Here is a 15,238-nt window from a genome sequence, read left to right on the forward strand (position 1 = left end):
AGCCACAAAGTCATAATTATGGCTAAACCCCGCCTATTTAAAAACAATTGTCTTCTTAAAATCAGATTTTAAACTTAACCTTAACCTTAAATTAAGACCAAAAAACAAATTTTTTGCTTTCATGAAATGTTACTATATCTTTAGCCATTTTGACTTTGTGTCTGTGGTAACTAACTTAGTGACAACCCATCGGCTCTTAAACTTTGCAATGAAAATAAATGCTAACTAGATATAATACACAGATAGTATTCATGAATCTGATTTTACACTAAGACGTTTATATTATTGTTACTTCATAGCTATCTGTATTGCAAAACTCTAGCCAGCTAGCTAATTTGACAAGTGTCAACAATAACAAACGAATACTGCGAGTTGATTGGTTGTTTCGTCCTGAACCCAGCAGGGTCGAAGGTCAGAGCACATTCTTTGGTCAGAGTATGACGTTTAGCAGGACAATTAAACATGGAGTCCATCTTTCATGAGAAAGTAAGCTTGGCTGTTTTCTTTCGATTATTAAGTTCACCTTATGTGCATTCCGACCGTTTTAAAATAACTATGTTTGCTAGCTAGCTAAATTGCACTAATTTACAGCTCAAGTATCTTGAGGGATTTGCCTTCTTGCTAGCCAGCTTTATAAATTATAGCTAGCTAGCTAGTTAGCTGAGTTATCTTTTTGTCCCAGTTTCCAACTTGTCTCAACTTTTACTAGAGCTGGCTACGTAACTTGATAACGTTAAATGTAAGTTAGCTAATTACAAAATGCGCCCTCAGTGCTTTGAACTGCTATAAGTGTGTGAATTAGCTAGCTAGTTACATGGCCTATTTATAGCTAGCTAGCTATAGTTTGCGTCGTTTCACTGGCGTAACTTCTGTAAATTAGCTGGCTAGCTAGTTAATAAACTAGCTAAGTTACCTAGTTAGTTAATAAACTAGGTTACCTATCTAGTTACAGTAGCTGCTGTTGACACATGTTCTATCAGTCTGTGGTACAAGTTTGATTTATTCATTCATTCTCATTTACAGCAAGAGGGCTCCCTATGTGCTCAGCATTGCCTTAACAACCTTCTGCAAGGCGAGTATTTCACACCCGTGGACCTATCGTCTATCGCCCATCAACTGGATGAAGAGGAAAGGATGAGGATGGCGGAGGGTGGTATGGGGAGTGAGGAGTACAGAACCTTTTTACAGGTATGGGAAGGGTCTGGGGTTTGTTATACAGTAGTTGTTTATTAGTAGCTGTTAGAATGTTAATGCTCTTTATTTGTATGTATTTGCAGCAACCATCTGGTAACATGGATGATAGTGGTTTCTTTTCTATACAAGTGAGTAACAATTTATTTTAATTTCACCTTTATTTAACCAGGTAAGCCAGTTGAGAACAAGTTCTCATTTACAACTGCGACCTGGCCAAGATAAAGCAAAGCAGTGCGATAAAAACAACAACACAGAGTTACATATGGGGTAAAACAAAACAAAGTCAAAAATACAACAGAAAATATATATACAGTGTGTTCAAATGTAGCAAGTTATGGAGGTAAGGCAATAAATAGGCCATAGTGCAAAATAATTACAATTAGTAGTAACACTGGAATGATAGATGTGCAAGAGATTATGTGCAAATAGAGATACTGGGGTGCAAATGACCAAAATAAATAACAATATAGGGATGAGGTATGGGGGGGCATGGGCAAGTTGCAGCGGAGGGTGCAGAGCTGGTGACCGGGGTAGTGGTAGCCAGGTGGAAAGCATGGCCAGCCGTAGCAAAATGCTTGTTGAAATTCTCGATTATTGTAGATTTATCGGTGGTGATAGTGTTTCCTTGCCTCAGTGCAGTGGGCAGCTGGGAGGAGGTGCTCTTATTCTCCATGGACTTTAGTGTCCCAAAACTTTTTGGAGTTAGTGCTACAGGATGCACATTTCTGTTTGAAAAAGCTAGCCTTTGCTTGTGTATATTGGTTCCTAACTTCCCTGAAAAGTTGCATATCGCTGGGGTTATTCGATGCTAATGCAGTACACCACAGGATGTTTTTGTGCTGGTCAAGGGCAGTCATGTCTGAGGAGAACCAGGGGCTATATCTGTTCTTAGTTCTGAATAATTTGAATGGGGCATGCTTATTTAAGATTGAGAGGAAAGCACTTTTAAAGAACAACCAGGCATCCTCTACTGACGGAATGAGATCGATATCCATCCAGGATACCTGGGCCAGGTCAATTAGGAAGGCCTGCTCGCTAAAGTGTTTTAGGGAGCGTTTGACAGTGATGAGGGGTGGTCGTTTGACCGCGGACCCGTTACGGACGCAGGCAATAAGGCAGTGATCACTGAGATCCTGGTTGAAGACAGCAGAGGTGTATTTAGAGGGTAAGTTAGTCAGGATGATATCTATAAGGGTGCCCATGTTTACGGATTTAGGGTTGTACCTGGTAGGTTCCTTGACAATTTGTGTGAGATTGAGGGCATCTAGTTTGGATTGTAGGATGGTCGGGGTGTTAAGCATATCCCAGTTTAGGTCACCAAGCAGTACGAACTCTGAGGATAGATGGGGGGCAACAATTCACATATGGTGTCCAGGGCACAGCTGGGGGCTGAGGGGGGTCTGTAGCAAGCGGCAACAGTGAGAGACTTATTTCTGGAAAGTTTGATTTTTAGAAGTAGGAGCTCAAACTGTTTGGGCACAGACCTGGATAGTATGATAGAGCTCTACAGTAGATTGCAACTCCACCCCCTTTGGCAGTTCTATCTAGATGGAAAATGTTGTAGTTGGGGATGGAAATGTCTGAATTTTTGGTGGCCTTCCTAAGCCAGGATTCAGACACTGCAAGAACATCAGGGTTGGCGGAGTGTGCTAACGCAGTGAATAACTCAAACTTAGGAAGTAGACTTCTGATATTAACATGCAAAAAACAATGCTTTTACGGTTACAGAAGTCAACAAATGATAGCTCCTGGGGAGTAGGAGTGATACTGGGGGCTGCAGGGCCTGGGTTAACCTCTACATCACCAGAGGAACAGAGGAGGACTAGAATAAGGATATGGCTAAAGGCTTTAAGAACTGGTCTTCTAGTGCGTTGGGTACAGAGAATAAAGGGGGCAGATTTCCGGGTGTTGTAGAATAGATTCAGGGCATTATGTGCAGACAAGGATATGGAAGGATATGAGTACAGTGGAGGTAAACCTAAGCGTTGGGTAACAATGAAAGAGAGAGCATCACTGGAGGCACCGATTGAGCCGGTCTCCGTGTGTATGGGGGGTGGAACAAAGGAACTATTTGAGGCAGTTTGAGAGGGACTTGGGGCTCTACAGTGAAATTGTATAATAAGAACTAACTGGAACAGCAATAGGCAAGGCATATTGACATGGGAGAGAGGCATAAAGCAATCACAGGTGTTATTCGAGAGCGCTAAGACAACAACTGGTAATGGCGATGAAAGTTTGGGTTGAGGCTAAACAGATAAACAGGACAGGGTACTGTGTAAAGGAACAGTCCAGCAGGCATCAGCTGTGCAGCTGAGTGATCATAGGGTCCAGTGAACAGCAATATGTGAGTCCGAGAGCAGTTCGAATTGGTGCTACAGCACAGGCTAGCAGGAAGCACGGCTGTTGTTTGCGTGTGCTAGCGGGCCGGGGCTAGCAGATGGATCTTCGTGGTCATCGCAACAGGAAGCCTGTTGAAACCACAGACGATTACGTCAGCAGACCAGTCGTGATGGATCGGCGGGGCTCCGTGTCGACTCTAGGAGGTCTCGTCCGATTGACAGAGAGGTAGATGGGCCTGACTCGAGGCTAGCTCAAGGCTGATTAGCCAACAACAACATCCATTTGGTTGCAGCTAGCTAGTTGCGATGATCCGGTGTTAAAGGTCCACTGATTCAGTGATTCCGACAGAAAAACGGATATGTTCTGGGTCGATAATGCGCTGTGCAGACAGTGCAGACTGGCCGATAATAGTCCAGGCTAGAGCTGGCTGGTAGGTAGTGCAGGCCACGGACAATGGTGAAAAACCGCTAACGGTGGCTAATAGCAAGTAGCTAGTTAGCTGGCTACTCCCGTCCGGTAGACAGAGAGGTAGATAGCCGGGATATGAGCCTGGCTCGAGGCTAGCTCAAGGCTAACTGATGCTTGCTTCGGGGGCAGTGGTGATTAGCCAACAGCAACATCCATTCGTTGGCAGCTAGCTAGTTGCGATCCAGTGTTATTGTCCAGTGATTCAGTTATAACGGCAGAAAATCCGATGTTCTGGGTGAAAACCGCTAACGGTGGCTAATAGCAAGTAGCTAGTTAGCTGGCTAGCTAGTTTCAACTGGAGATTCTAGATAAAAGGTAAGTAAATAATAGAATCCGTTCCACATTGAGTGAGGCGGGTTGCAGGAAAGTATATTTAGTAGAAGGATGAAAAGTGTGATAGGGAAATATGTACGAAAAACAGGCTATTTACACGGACACACACAGAGTACACGACCGCACTGCTACGCCATCTTGGTTCAGATGGCGAACTGTCATGCATTATAAGGTGAAATAAATGAAATAATGTATTGTGATCCTCATGATAACACTGTGTGTGTGTGTATATACACGCACACACTACCGGTCAAGTTTTAGAACGCCTACTCATTCAAGGGTTTTTCTTTACTTTTACTATTTTCTACATTGTAGAATAGTAGTGAAGACATCAAAACTATGAAATAACACATATAGTAACCAAAAAAGTGTTAAACAAATCAAAATACATTTTATATTTGAGATTCTTCAAATAGCCAACCTTCTCCTTGATTACAGCTTTGCACACTCTTGGCATTCTCTCAACCAGCTTCACCTGGAATGCTTTTCCAAAAGTCTTGAAGGAGTTCCCACATATGCTGAGCACTTGTTGGCTGCTTTTCCTTCACTCTGCGGTCTGACTCATCCCAAACTATCTCAATTTGGTTGTGGAGGCCAGGTCATCTGATGCAGCACTCCATCACTCTCCTTCTTGGTAAAATAGTCCTTACACAGCCTGGAGGTGTGTTGGGTCACTGTCCTGTTGAAACAAATTATAGTCCCACTAAGCCCAAACCAGATGGGATGGCGTATCGCTGCAGAATGCTGTGGTAGCCATGCTGGTTAAGTGTGCCTTGAATTCTAAATAAATCACAGACAGTGTCACCAGCAAAGCACCCCCACACCATAATACCACCTCCTCCATGCTTTACAGTGGGAAATACACATGCAGAGATCATCCGTTCACCCACACCGCGTCTCACAAAGACACAGCAGTTGGAACCAAAAATCTCCAATTTGGACTCCAGACCAAAGGACACATTTCCACTGGTCTAATGTCCATTGCTCGTGTTTCTTGGCGCAAGCAAGTCTCTTCTTCTTATTGGTGTCCTTAAGTAGTGGTTTCTTTGCAGCAATTCGACCATGAAGGCCTGATTCACACAGTCTCCTCTGAACAGTTGATGTTGAGATGTGTCTGTTACTTGAACTCTGTGAAGCAATTTCTGAGGCTGGTAACTCTAATGAACTTATCCTCTACAGCAGAGGTAACTCTGGGTCTTCCATTCCTGTGACGGTCCTCATGAGAGCCAGTTTCATCATAGCGCTTGATGTTTTTTGCGACTGCACTTGAAGAAACTTCAAAAGTTCTTGAAAATGTCCGTATTGACTGACCTTCGTGTGTGTGTATATATATAAAAATCGCACTCTAAATATGCTCCCAACAATTTAATGGGTAAATCTAACCAACGTTTCGGCACGCAGTGCCTTCTTCAGGGTTACATAATGAATGCTTGAACCAGGTTAGTGCAATTAGTGCAACAAATCAAATCTTATTTGTCACATGCGCCAAATACAATAGGGGTATATCTTACCGTGAAATGCTTACTTACAAGCCCTTAACCAACAATGCAGTTCAAGAAATGGAGTTAAGAAAATATTTACTAAATAAACTAAAGTAAAAAATTTAAAAGTAACACAATAAAATAACAATAATGAGGCTATATACTGGGGGTACCGGTACCAAGTCAATGTGTGGGGGTACGGGTTAGACGAGGTAGTTTGTACATGTAGGTAGGGGTAAAGTGACTATGCATACATAATAAACAGCGTGTAGCAGCAGTGTAAAAACAGTGCAATGTAAATAGTCCAGGTGGCCATTTGATTAATTGTTCAGCAGTCTTATGGCTTGGGGGTAGAAGCTGTTAAGGAGCCTTTTGGACCTAGACTTGGCGCTCCGGTACCGCTTGCCGTGCGATAACAGAGAGAACAGACTATGACTTAGGTGACTGGAGTCTTTGACTAGTTTTTGGCCCTTCCTCTGACACCGCCTAGTATATAGGTCCTGGATGGCAGGAAGCTTGGCCCCAGTGATGTACCGGGCCATACGCACTACCCTCTGTAGTGCCTTACGCTCAGATGCCGAGCAGTTGCCATACCAGTCAGTGATGACACCGGTCAGGATGCTCTTGATGGTGCAGCTGTAAAACTTTTTGAGGATCTGGGGACCAATGCCAAATCTTTTCAGTCTCCTGAGGGGGAAAAGGTGTTGTCATGCCCTCTTCACGACTTTCTTGGTGTGTTTGGACCATGGTAGTTTGTTGGTGATGTGGAAACCAAGGAACTTGAAACGCTCAACCTGCTCCACTACATCCCTGTCAATGTGAATGGGGGCGTGTTTGGCCTTCCTTTTCCTGTAATCCACGATCAGCTCCTTTGTCTTGCTCACGTTGAGGGAGAGGTTGTTATCCTGGCACCACACTGCCGGGTCTCTGACCTCCTCCCAATGAACATTGTGAGGGGTGTGTCATAGTAATTGGGGTAGTGAGGGATGGAAAATAAAAAATGAACTGTTAAAAAAACAGTTTACAATATGTCAAGATTACCTCATAACACTGACAACTCTATTCTGTGATGTCTCCATTAGGTTATCAGCAATGCATTATCAGTGTGGGGTTTGGAGCTGATCCTCTTCAACAGCCGGGAGTACCAGAGCCTTATGATAAACCCAATGTAAGAACCATGTGGATGTGATACAAATCTTCATAATCTGTGTATGATGTTGTTTTGTTTTCTACCTTTAAATTTCACTTTTCACACATTTTTCATATGGTCTATCTATATCTTCTTGGCACATCCCTTAAAATTTGAAATAATGTCCTCTCCTGTTTCAGAAATGAAAAGGCATTCATATGCAACTACAAGGAGCACTGGTTTACAATACGAAAACTTGGGCAACAGGTATAAGTTGAGATTTTACTATTTATAATGATTTCCCTTCAGACATTTTGGCCCAGTTGATATAGCCTGCTGATTTAACCCTATTTGTCAATGCAGTGGTTTAATTTGAATTCATTGTTGACTGGACCAGAGCTGATATCAGACACATACCTAGCCCTCTTCCTTGCACAGTTACAACAAGAAGGTAAAACAACCTGACATATGTGATTCTTTTATTTGATTGTTTACCTTTTTGTGCTGTTGATTTCTCAGAGTTAGCTAGTTGGTCAAAGGCCTGTCTTCTTGCAGGGTATTCCATATTTGTGATCCGAGGAAATCTCCCGGAGTGTGACGCAGAGCAGATTCTGGGGATCATGAAGGTGCAGCAGCAACAGAGACCCAAGCTGATTGGAGAGGACGAGGCTCAGTCGAGTAGTGGCATGGGGTAAGAGGAAGATGCCTACAGAGAGAGAGTAGGTTTCGCCAAACCACAAATTACCACCATTCCCTCATACTGTCAGATTCATGTATCATCTTGAACTTAAACCTCTAGAGTTATTTGTAGTTGGTAAGGGGAGAGAATTAACCCCTATGATGAATCCCTTTGTGACACTGACAATGCTTTTCACTCTGAGCAGCAGATCATCAGGGCAGGGTAGTGTGCTGGAGACAGGCCCTGGTGTGGTAGAGGGGGTGGTGGATGAGGATGAGGAGGAGCTGAGGAAGGCCCTGGCCCTGAGTAGACAGGGCATGGAGGTGGAGGATGAAGAGGCTGACCTTCGCAGGGCCATACAGCTCAGCATGCAGGGTAAGGCTTTATTGGGTAAGCAACAGTAATAAAATCACACATCACACACAACCGCTTTATGATACATATCCTGGTTTAGACCTGTGTATATAAACAGACTGCTAACATATTCATTATGCAATTTGCACCATGTATGGCAATGTGATAAAAGTATCCCCAAACTAACACTAAAATTAGTAATTTGTCTGTCTCTGCCTAGGGGCAGTAATGAGCAATACGTCAAAGCCAAAAGGGGGACTTGTTGCTAAAACGACATCGTCCGGCCAGGCACCAGGGAGTACTACAGGAGGAGCACCTCCGAGTGAGAAACTCTCAGCTGAGGAACTGCGAAGGAGGAGACAAGCCTACTTTGACAGGTAAGCGCTGCACCATCTGGAATATTCTTCTTCTGTGCGTGTTCATGCGTGCATGGCTGTGTGTTTGTGTGGTTACAAAAAAATAACCAGACTAGACAACGCTAACCTGTAGATCCACTGTTTACCATACAGACAGTCCCAACAGCTGGCTCAGCCCACTTCACCTCAGCAACCAACAGAAAGCACAGGTAAGGGGGAAATTAGCTCATACAGTAATACTTGCATTGCTGAATAATAATAGGTTGAGATTCAAAGAGCATTCTCCCTTCCCTCACCTTTTCCAGGATCTGGGAAGAGTGGCAAAGAGGAGGATGCACAAGCCAAATGCAGCCAGTGAGGTGGAGGGCGCTCCAGCAAAAGCCTACGTTGACTACTACCTGCCTCGACTGGTACCCCCATCATGGGGCAGCCTCACCCCCTCCTCTAACCCTTCCCATAAGCGAAGGTATAGCCGGCCAGAAGGCTGACACGCCTCCCTTGGCTAGTTCACTGACAGGTTGTAGAGAAGAGAATAGCAACAAACAATAAAGAAAAGGTGCTAGTCTACTCTAACACAGAAGTGACGCTGAGGCCGGGAAGAGGGACGATAAATAATTAAAATGCAGTTATTCCAAGTCTGTGATGGCTTTTCTACCACAGCGCCTTCTATTTCTAATTTTTGTGGTTTGTTTTTTATTCCTACGCTTGTTGTTTTCCACTGGGAGGGGTCTTAATGGAGCCTACCGTGCCGAGGTGTGTTTGGTGGTGTGAGGGGTTGGATGGGCAAAATGGTGAGGTGTGTTACCAGAGAGGAAATCAAGAATTACATAGGATAATCCTCTAGCCTTCAGTATGGGAGTGCTACATGGAACCACTAGTTCAATAGAGGTAGAGGTTTGATAGAGACCATGATAGTCTCTTGCCTTCTTTCACTTGGGTCTTGTAAGAGGTCACCATTCCCCCCCAAAAAAAAAAAATCATAAAATAATAGATTTATATTTAGTAGTGAGGTGAATTCATTTTTTGCTGTATTACTGCATCATCAAAATAAACATATTAATAAACCAGCATTTTACAGGCCTGATCCGACTTGCCCTAGCGACTTAATTAACCACCACCCTGGTTCTAAATTCCTTAGTCATACATTTTTTTTAAATTGTATTTGGTCTTTTTGAAGTAGTATAGACAAACACTTTTAATACAGTGATAAAATGATCAAGGGTGTTTACAATTATCGTATTTACATGGAATTTTCCGGTTTGGATGCACCAAATCCCTCTACATCCCATGTAGAGTTTGAGCTGTGCTCAAGTTGACTTCTCTGGTAATTCCCTGATTTCATTCCCTTTTTCTTGAAATTGTTCTTTTTTTATTCGAGAACAATTTGAACTAGAGTTGCGGTGCCACAATGCTTTTAGGTTTTTTAATGATTGCATCATTTTCACTTCTTGACATTCTTCAATAGGCACTAAACAATCTGTTTCTTATACTCCACAACACAATTTTATTACATCATTCTCTTTCATTTGCTGTATCTAAAACTTTTCTTTCCAGGAATAAAATGATATTTGCTCCAACTGAAGTCTTCAGGAATCTTGCTTCATTGATCTATAACCATGGCTGAATTGTTTAATTAAATCCTTATCCTAAATTGTTTAAGTTTAATAATTTCCACCTTTCAAAGTGGGTACATGAATTGTCAGTACCAAATTTACTTTCATCTGGAAATAAACTAAAATAAGACTTTACCAGTTTGAGTAAACCTAACCCATGGTTAATAGTTAACCCTAAAGGCACACTTGCACTTTGTATCCCCAAATAGTAGATGGAAGGTTTTGACAAAATACCTTGCTGATACCCAAGCTGAAAGGTAGGTCTGTTTTTGAGAAGTATGCAACTATTTGTAAGAATAAATCACATTTTTATTTGTCACATGCGCCGAATACAACCGGTGTAGACCTTACAGTGAAATGCTTACTTACAAGCCCTTAACCAACAATGCAGTTTTAAGAAAGAATACCAAAAGAAATCACAAAAAAATACAATATGAAATAAAAGTAACAAATAATATATGTATATACAGTATTATATAAGATATACAGTGTTGCTTTCATTGTTGACATGTGATAATCTTACTTATTTGGAGTTGTGATGTTGAAGTCCCCCAAATAGCTAACCAAATTAGCTGACAATCGTTCTGAAATTACTAAATTGAAGTTTTTCATTTTTCTGTCTGTGTACTTTTTGTATGCGCTCTGATACAATGCATTGATTTAAGTCATTGATCACATAACCAATCTCTTGCCATTTGTCCAGAAGACTTGTAAACATGACATACTGTAAAGTCCAAAAGTATTTGAACAGTGACACATTTGTTGTTGTTTTGGCTCTGTACTCCAGCATTTAAGACTATGAGGTTAAAGTGCAGACTGTCAGCTTTAATTTGAGGGTATTTTCATCCATATTGGGTGAACCGTTTAGAAATTACAGCACTTTTTGTACATAGTCCCCCCATTTTAGGGAACCAAAAGTATTTGGACAAATTGTGTATTAAAGTAGTCAAAGGTTTAGTATTTGGTTCCATATTCCTAGCACGCAATGACTACATCAAGTTTGTGACTACAAACTTGTTGGATGCATTTGCAGTGTGTTTTGGTTGTGTTTCAGATTATTTTGTGCCCAATGGAAATTAATGGTAAATAATATGTCATTTTAGAGTCAATTCTATTGTAAATAAGAATATAATATGTTTCTGAACACTTAATCCTGAAATAATTGTGAATAATGATGAGTGAGAAAGTTACAGAGGCACAAAGATCCTATCCCCAAGACATGCTAACCTCTCACCATTATCAGTAGGGCTTCTGTCACTCAACGTTATTCACGATTCATTCATGATTATCTGTAATCACGGTAGCATCCACATTAAAGTAGAAGTGTTTATAAACATATTCTATTCTTATTTACAATGAAAGTGACTCCAAAATGACAATACATTCGAGCCACCCTTGTTTCTAGGACACCATACACAAAATTAATAATTTGGCCAAATATTTAGGAAGAGGTCATTTTATGGAGTCTGTGGAAGAAAGCAAGTTAGGTAAAAAGTTAGGTAATTCAAATACATTTCATGATGCTGGTATCTAAACCAAAGTAGATCATTTTAAGATTGTTCTATACATCAGTTGGGGTCTCTATAAGCTTCAATATGAGGTCCTAAACCTAGCATGAAAGTGCATCCTTGAAGCTGTGGGCTAATACAGTGAGGGAAAAAAAGTATTTGATCCCCTGCTGATTTTGTACGTTTGCCCATTGACAAAGAAATGATCAGTCTATAATTTTAATGGTAGGTTTATTTGAATAGTGAGAGACAGAATAACAACAACAAAATCCAGAAATCCAGGTGTCTTTTATACAGGTGACGAGCTGAGATTAGGAGCACGCTCATAAAGGGAGTGCTCCTAATCTCAGTTTGTTACCTGTATAAAAGACACCTGTCCACAGAAGCAATCAATCAATCAGATTCCAAACTCTCCACCATGGCCAAGACCAAAGAGCTCTCCAAGGATGTCAGGGACAAGATTGTAGACCTACACAAGGCTGGAATACAAGACCATCGCCAAGCAGCTTGGTGAGAAGGTGACAATAGTTGGCGTGATTATTCGAAAATGGGAGAAACACAAAATAACTGTCAGTCTCCCTCAGCCTGGGGCTCCATGCAAGATCTCACCTCGTGGAGTTGCAATGATAATGAGAACGGTGAGGAATCAGCCCAGAACTACACGGGAGGATCTTGTCAATGATCTCAAGGCAGCTGGGACCATAGTCACCAAGAAAGCAATTGGTAACACACTACGCCGTGAAGGACTGAAATCCTGCAGCGCCCGCAAGGTCCCCCTGCTCAAGAACGCACATATACAGGCCCGTCTGAAGTTTGCCAATGAACATCTGAATGATTCAGAGGAGAACTGGGTGAAAGTGTTGTGGTCAGATGAGACCTGAGATGTGTGCAAACCTGGTGGCCAACTACAAGAAACGTCTGACCTCTGTGATTGCCAACAAGGGTTTTGCCACCAAGTACTAAGGCATGTTTTGCAGAGGGGTCAAATACTTATTTCCCTCATTAAAATGCAAATCAATTTATAACATTTTTGACATGCGTTTTTCTGGATTTTTGTTGTTGTTATTCTGTCTCTCACTGTTCAAATAAACCTACCATTAAAATTATAGACTGATAATTAATTTGTCAGTGGGCAAACATACAAAATCAGCAGGGGATCAAATACATGTTTACATGAATTCTGATTATTTCAAGGGATACAAAACATCCTGAAATATATGTAAATATATTTGTTATAAAGAATACTATATATATATATATATATATATATATATATATATATATATATATATATGCTATATTTCCCTTAATGGGGTGATGCTGAATGTTAAACAAGGCTCAACTTACCCCACTCGCCCCTATTTACCATTCATTTCTATTGGGCACAAAATAATCTGAAACACAACCAAAACAAACTGCAAATGCATCCAACAAGTTTGTAGAGTCAAAATCTTGATGATGTCATTGTGCGCTAGGAATATGAGACCAAATACTACATCTTTGATTACTTTAATACACATTGTTCAAATACGTTTGGTTCCCTAAAATGGGGGGACAATGTACAAAAAGTGCTGTAATTTCTAAATGGTTCATTCATATCATTTCAATGTGCTGGAGTACAGAGCAAAAAAAAATGTCACAGTCCTAATACTTTTGGACCTCACTGTAAATACTATTGCAGGTTGGGATCGCATAACTCACCAAAGAACTATGATGATGAAGGTGGGACTCCTTTTCCTCCTGACCCATGTCTGCACCCTCACCCCTGTCTACCAAACTCAAGAGCAGAGCCCCAACATCACAGACCTGACCTTCAAGAACATGGACTTTGCCATGAATCTCTACAGGAAGATTGCTGGTTACCATGATAATAACATATTTTTCTCACCCCTGAGCATATCCACAGCTTTTGCTACCCTCTCCATGGCAGCACAGGGTCCCACACGAGACCAGATACTGAAGGGGCTCAACCTGGCCTACCTAGATCGGGACAACCAGCCAGACATAATTCCAGAGCTCTTCCAACACCTCCAAGGGAACATCACACAAGATGAATCATTGAAACTGGACCAGAGCACTGCCTTCTTTGTTTGCCTAAAGTGTGAGGTAGAGAGTGACTACCTTGACCAGATCAAGAAATTCTTCAACGCTGATATAAAAAATGTGGAATTTGCAAATACAAAAGCTAGCGTTGGCATGATCAATGATTACATAATGAGAAAGACTGATAACAAAGTCAAGGAGATGGTCTCTGACTTGGATCCACTTACCCAACTTATCCTCATCAACACCATTTTCTTTCAGGGTGAGCAGCTATGTCATGCATTCTCTGATTTGAGCAGTTCCACTGTATAACAAAAAAATTTTTACATTTGACTTGTTTACGTTTAGTTTTCACTTGTGTCTACCATAATTGCGTCCCATCAGTATATCTTATTTCAAGATGTTGTGTTTTAATACATTTCACTTTCAAAGTTAAATTACATTGCCTAAAATGCAACAATAACACTTCCCACTGGGCAAAAACTGGTTGAATCAATGTTGTTTCCATGTAATAAAAAATAAAAAGCAATGTGATGACGGTGAATCAACGTGGAAAACTGATTGGATTTCGAAAAAGGCCCTTTTTTAAAACTTAAATCTATTGGCATGGTGAATTTTTTTGTTGATTTCACATTGAATTCACGTTAGTTGACAACTCAACCAAATGTAAATCAAAACTAGACATTGAACTGACGTCTGTGCCCAGTGCGTTTTGCTTTCCAATAAATATGCTTTGTCATATTTGGAACTTAGGTGAATGGCAGATGCCCTTCAACCCCAATCACACAGAAATTCAACGCTTCTATATTGACAACTACAACATTGTCCAGGTGCCTATGATGTTTAGAATGGAGGATAAGTTCTACACAATGGAAGACTTTCCCCTGAATGCCAAGGTGCTGAAGCTGCCATACCGAAATGGTGTTTCAATGCTTATCCTGCTACCCAACAAAGGCCTGGATTATACCACAATAGATGACGAAATCACAGCTGAGAGATTCCTCAGATGGATTAAAAACCTGAAAGAAAGGTAAATAGAAAGTATATTTTGTGACGAAACACTGCAAAATTCCATAGGTTTTCTAAGAGGTGTTTTGTATTGAATACCAGTTCTTCTATGTATGAAAGTTACTTTTTTTTAAAGGAAACTAGAAGTTCAACTGCCCAAGTTCAAGATGGAGCAATCCTACGCCATGCACAAAATCCTACCAGATTTGGGTATATCCAGAATCTTCCATGACACCGCTAACCTCACTAAATTGAGCAAAGACCCAGGCCTGAAGGTGTCAGAGGTCAGTTCTTGGATTAACAAACCAAAATTGCCTTAACCAATTTCCATCTGTATCAATTGAGAAATTTGCAATTGTATTACTCACAATAACAAATAACATTATTGCAATAATAATGTGGTTACAGGTGTTGCACAAGGCAGTGATCGAGGTGGATGAGAGAGGCACCACTGCAGCCGCTGCCACAGACAGCGGCATTATTGGATACGCCTTACCCTCTTCCTTCATCGTCAACCGACCCTTCTTCTTTTTTATCTACCATGAGGTCACTAACAGCTTGTTGTTCATGGGCCGAGTGATTGACCCCACCAAAAACGGAGTCTAATGAATACAGTGCATTTGGTGCGTGGAGAGGTGTTACATGTAATATGTTTCATTTGTATGTATTAAAGGTGAACAGATATTCATTCAACTGGTTTGGTGATCTTCCTGATACAGACTAACAGTAACA

The 15,238-nt window shown here is 41.2% G+C and overlaps 2 protein-coding genes across 4 annotated transcripts; both read left to right on the plus strand.

Annotated features, from left to right (window-relative positions):
- Positions 1 to 401: 401 nt before the first annotated feature.
- LOC311145896 (ataxin-3-like) lies at positions 402 to 9,911 on the plus strand. 3 transcript variants are annotated; one of them, XM_084182264.1, is made up of 11 exons: positions 402 to 486; positions 1,024 to 1,188; positions 1,278 to 1,322; positions 6,899 to 6,984; positions 7,146 to 7,212; positions 7,309 to 7,396; positions 7,501 to 7,636; positions 7,830 to 8,014; positions 8,199 to 8,355; positions 8,488 to 8,543; positions 8,640 to 9,911. In XM_084182264.1, the coding sequence occupies exons 1-11, from the start codon at positions 463 to 465 to the stop codon at positions 8,690 to 8,692; spliced, it is 1,062 nt and encodes a 353-aa protein (XP_084038390.1). In that variant the 5' UTR covers positions 402 to 462; the 3' UTR covers positions 8,693 to 9,911. The 3 variants fall into 3 exon arrangements, with proteins under 3 accessions (XP_084038390.1, XP_084038391.1, XP_084038392.1); XM_084182265.1 differs by having other exon boundaries at positions 8,205 to 8,355; XM_084182266.1 differs by having other exon boundaries at positions 7,830 to 7,999.
- A 203-nt stretch (positions 9,912 to 10,114) lies between these two features.
- LOC311146080 (protein Z-dependent protease inhibitor-like) lies at positions 10,115 to 15,194 on the plus strand. Its single transcript, XM_084182546.1, has 5 exons — positions 10,115 to 10,204; positions 13,137 to 13,760; positions 14,252 to 14,528; positions 14,643 to 14,790; positions 14,915 to 15,194. Exons 2-5 carry the CDS (start codon positions 13,166 to 13,168, stop codon positions 15,110 to 15,112), a joined length of 1,218 nt encoding a protein of 405 aa, XP_084038672.1. The 5' UTR covers positions 10,115 to 10,204; positions 13,137 to 13,165; the 3' UTR covers positions 15,113 to 15,194.
- The last annotated feature ends 44 nt before the right edge of the window (positions 15,195 to 15,238 follow it).

The sequence above is a fragment of the Coregonus lavaretus genome, assembly GCF_964263955.1.
Source record: "Coregonus lavaretus genome assembly, chromosome: 18".
Lineage (NCBI taxonomy): Eukaryota > Metazoa > Chordata > Actinopteri > Salmoniformes > Salmonidae > Coregonus > Coregonus lavaretus.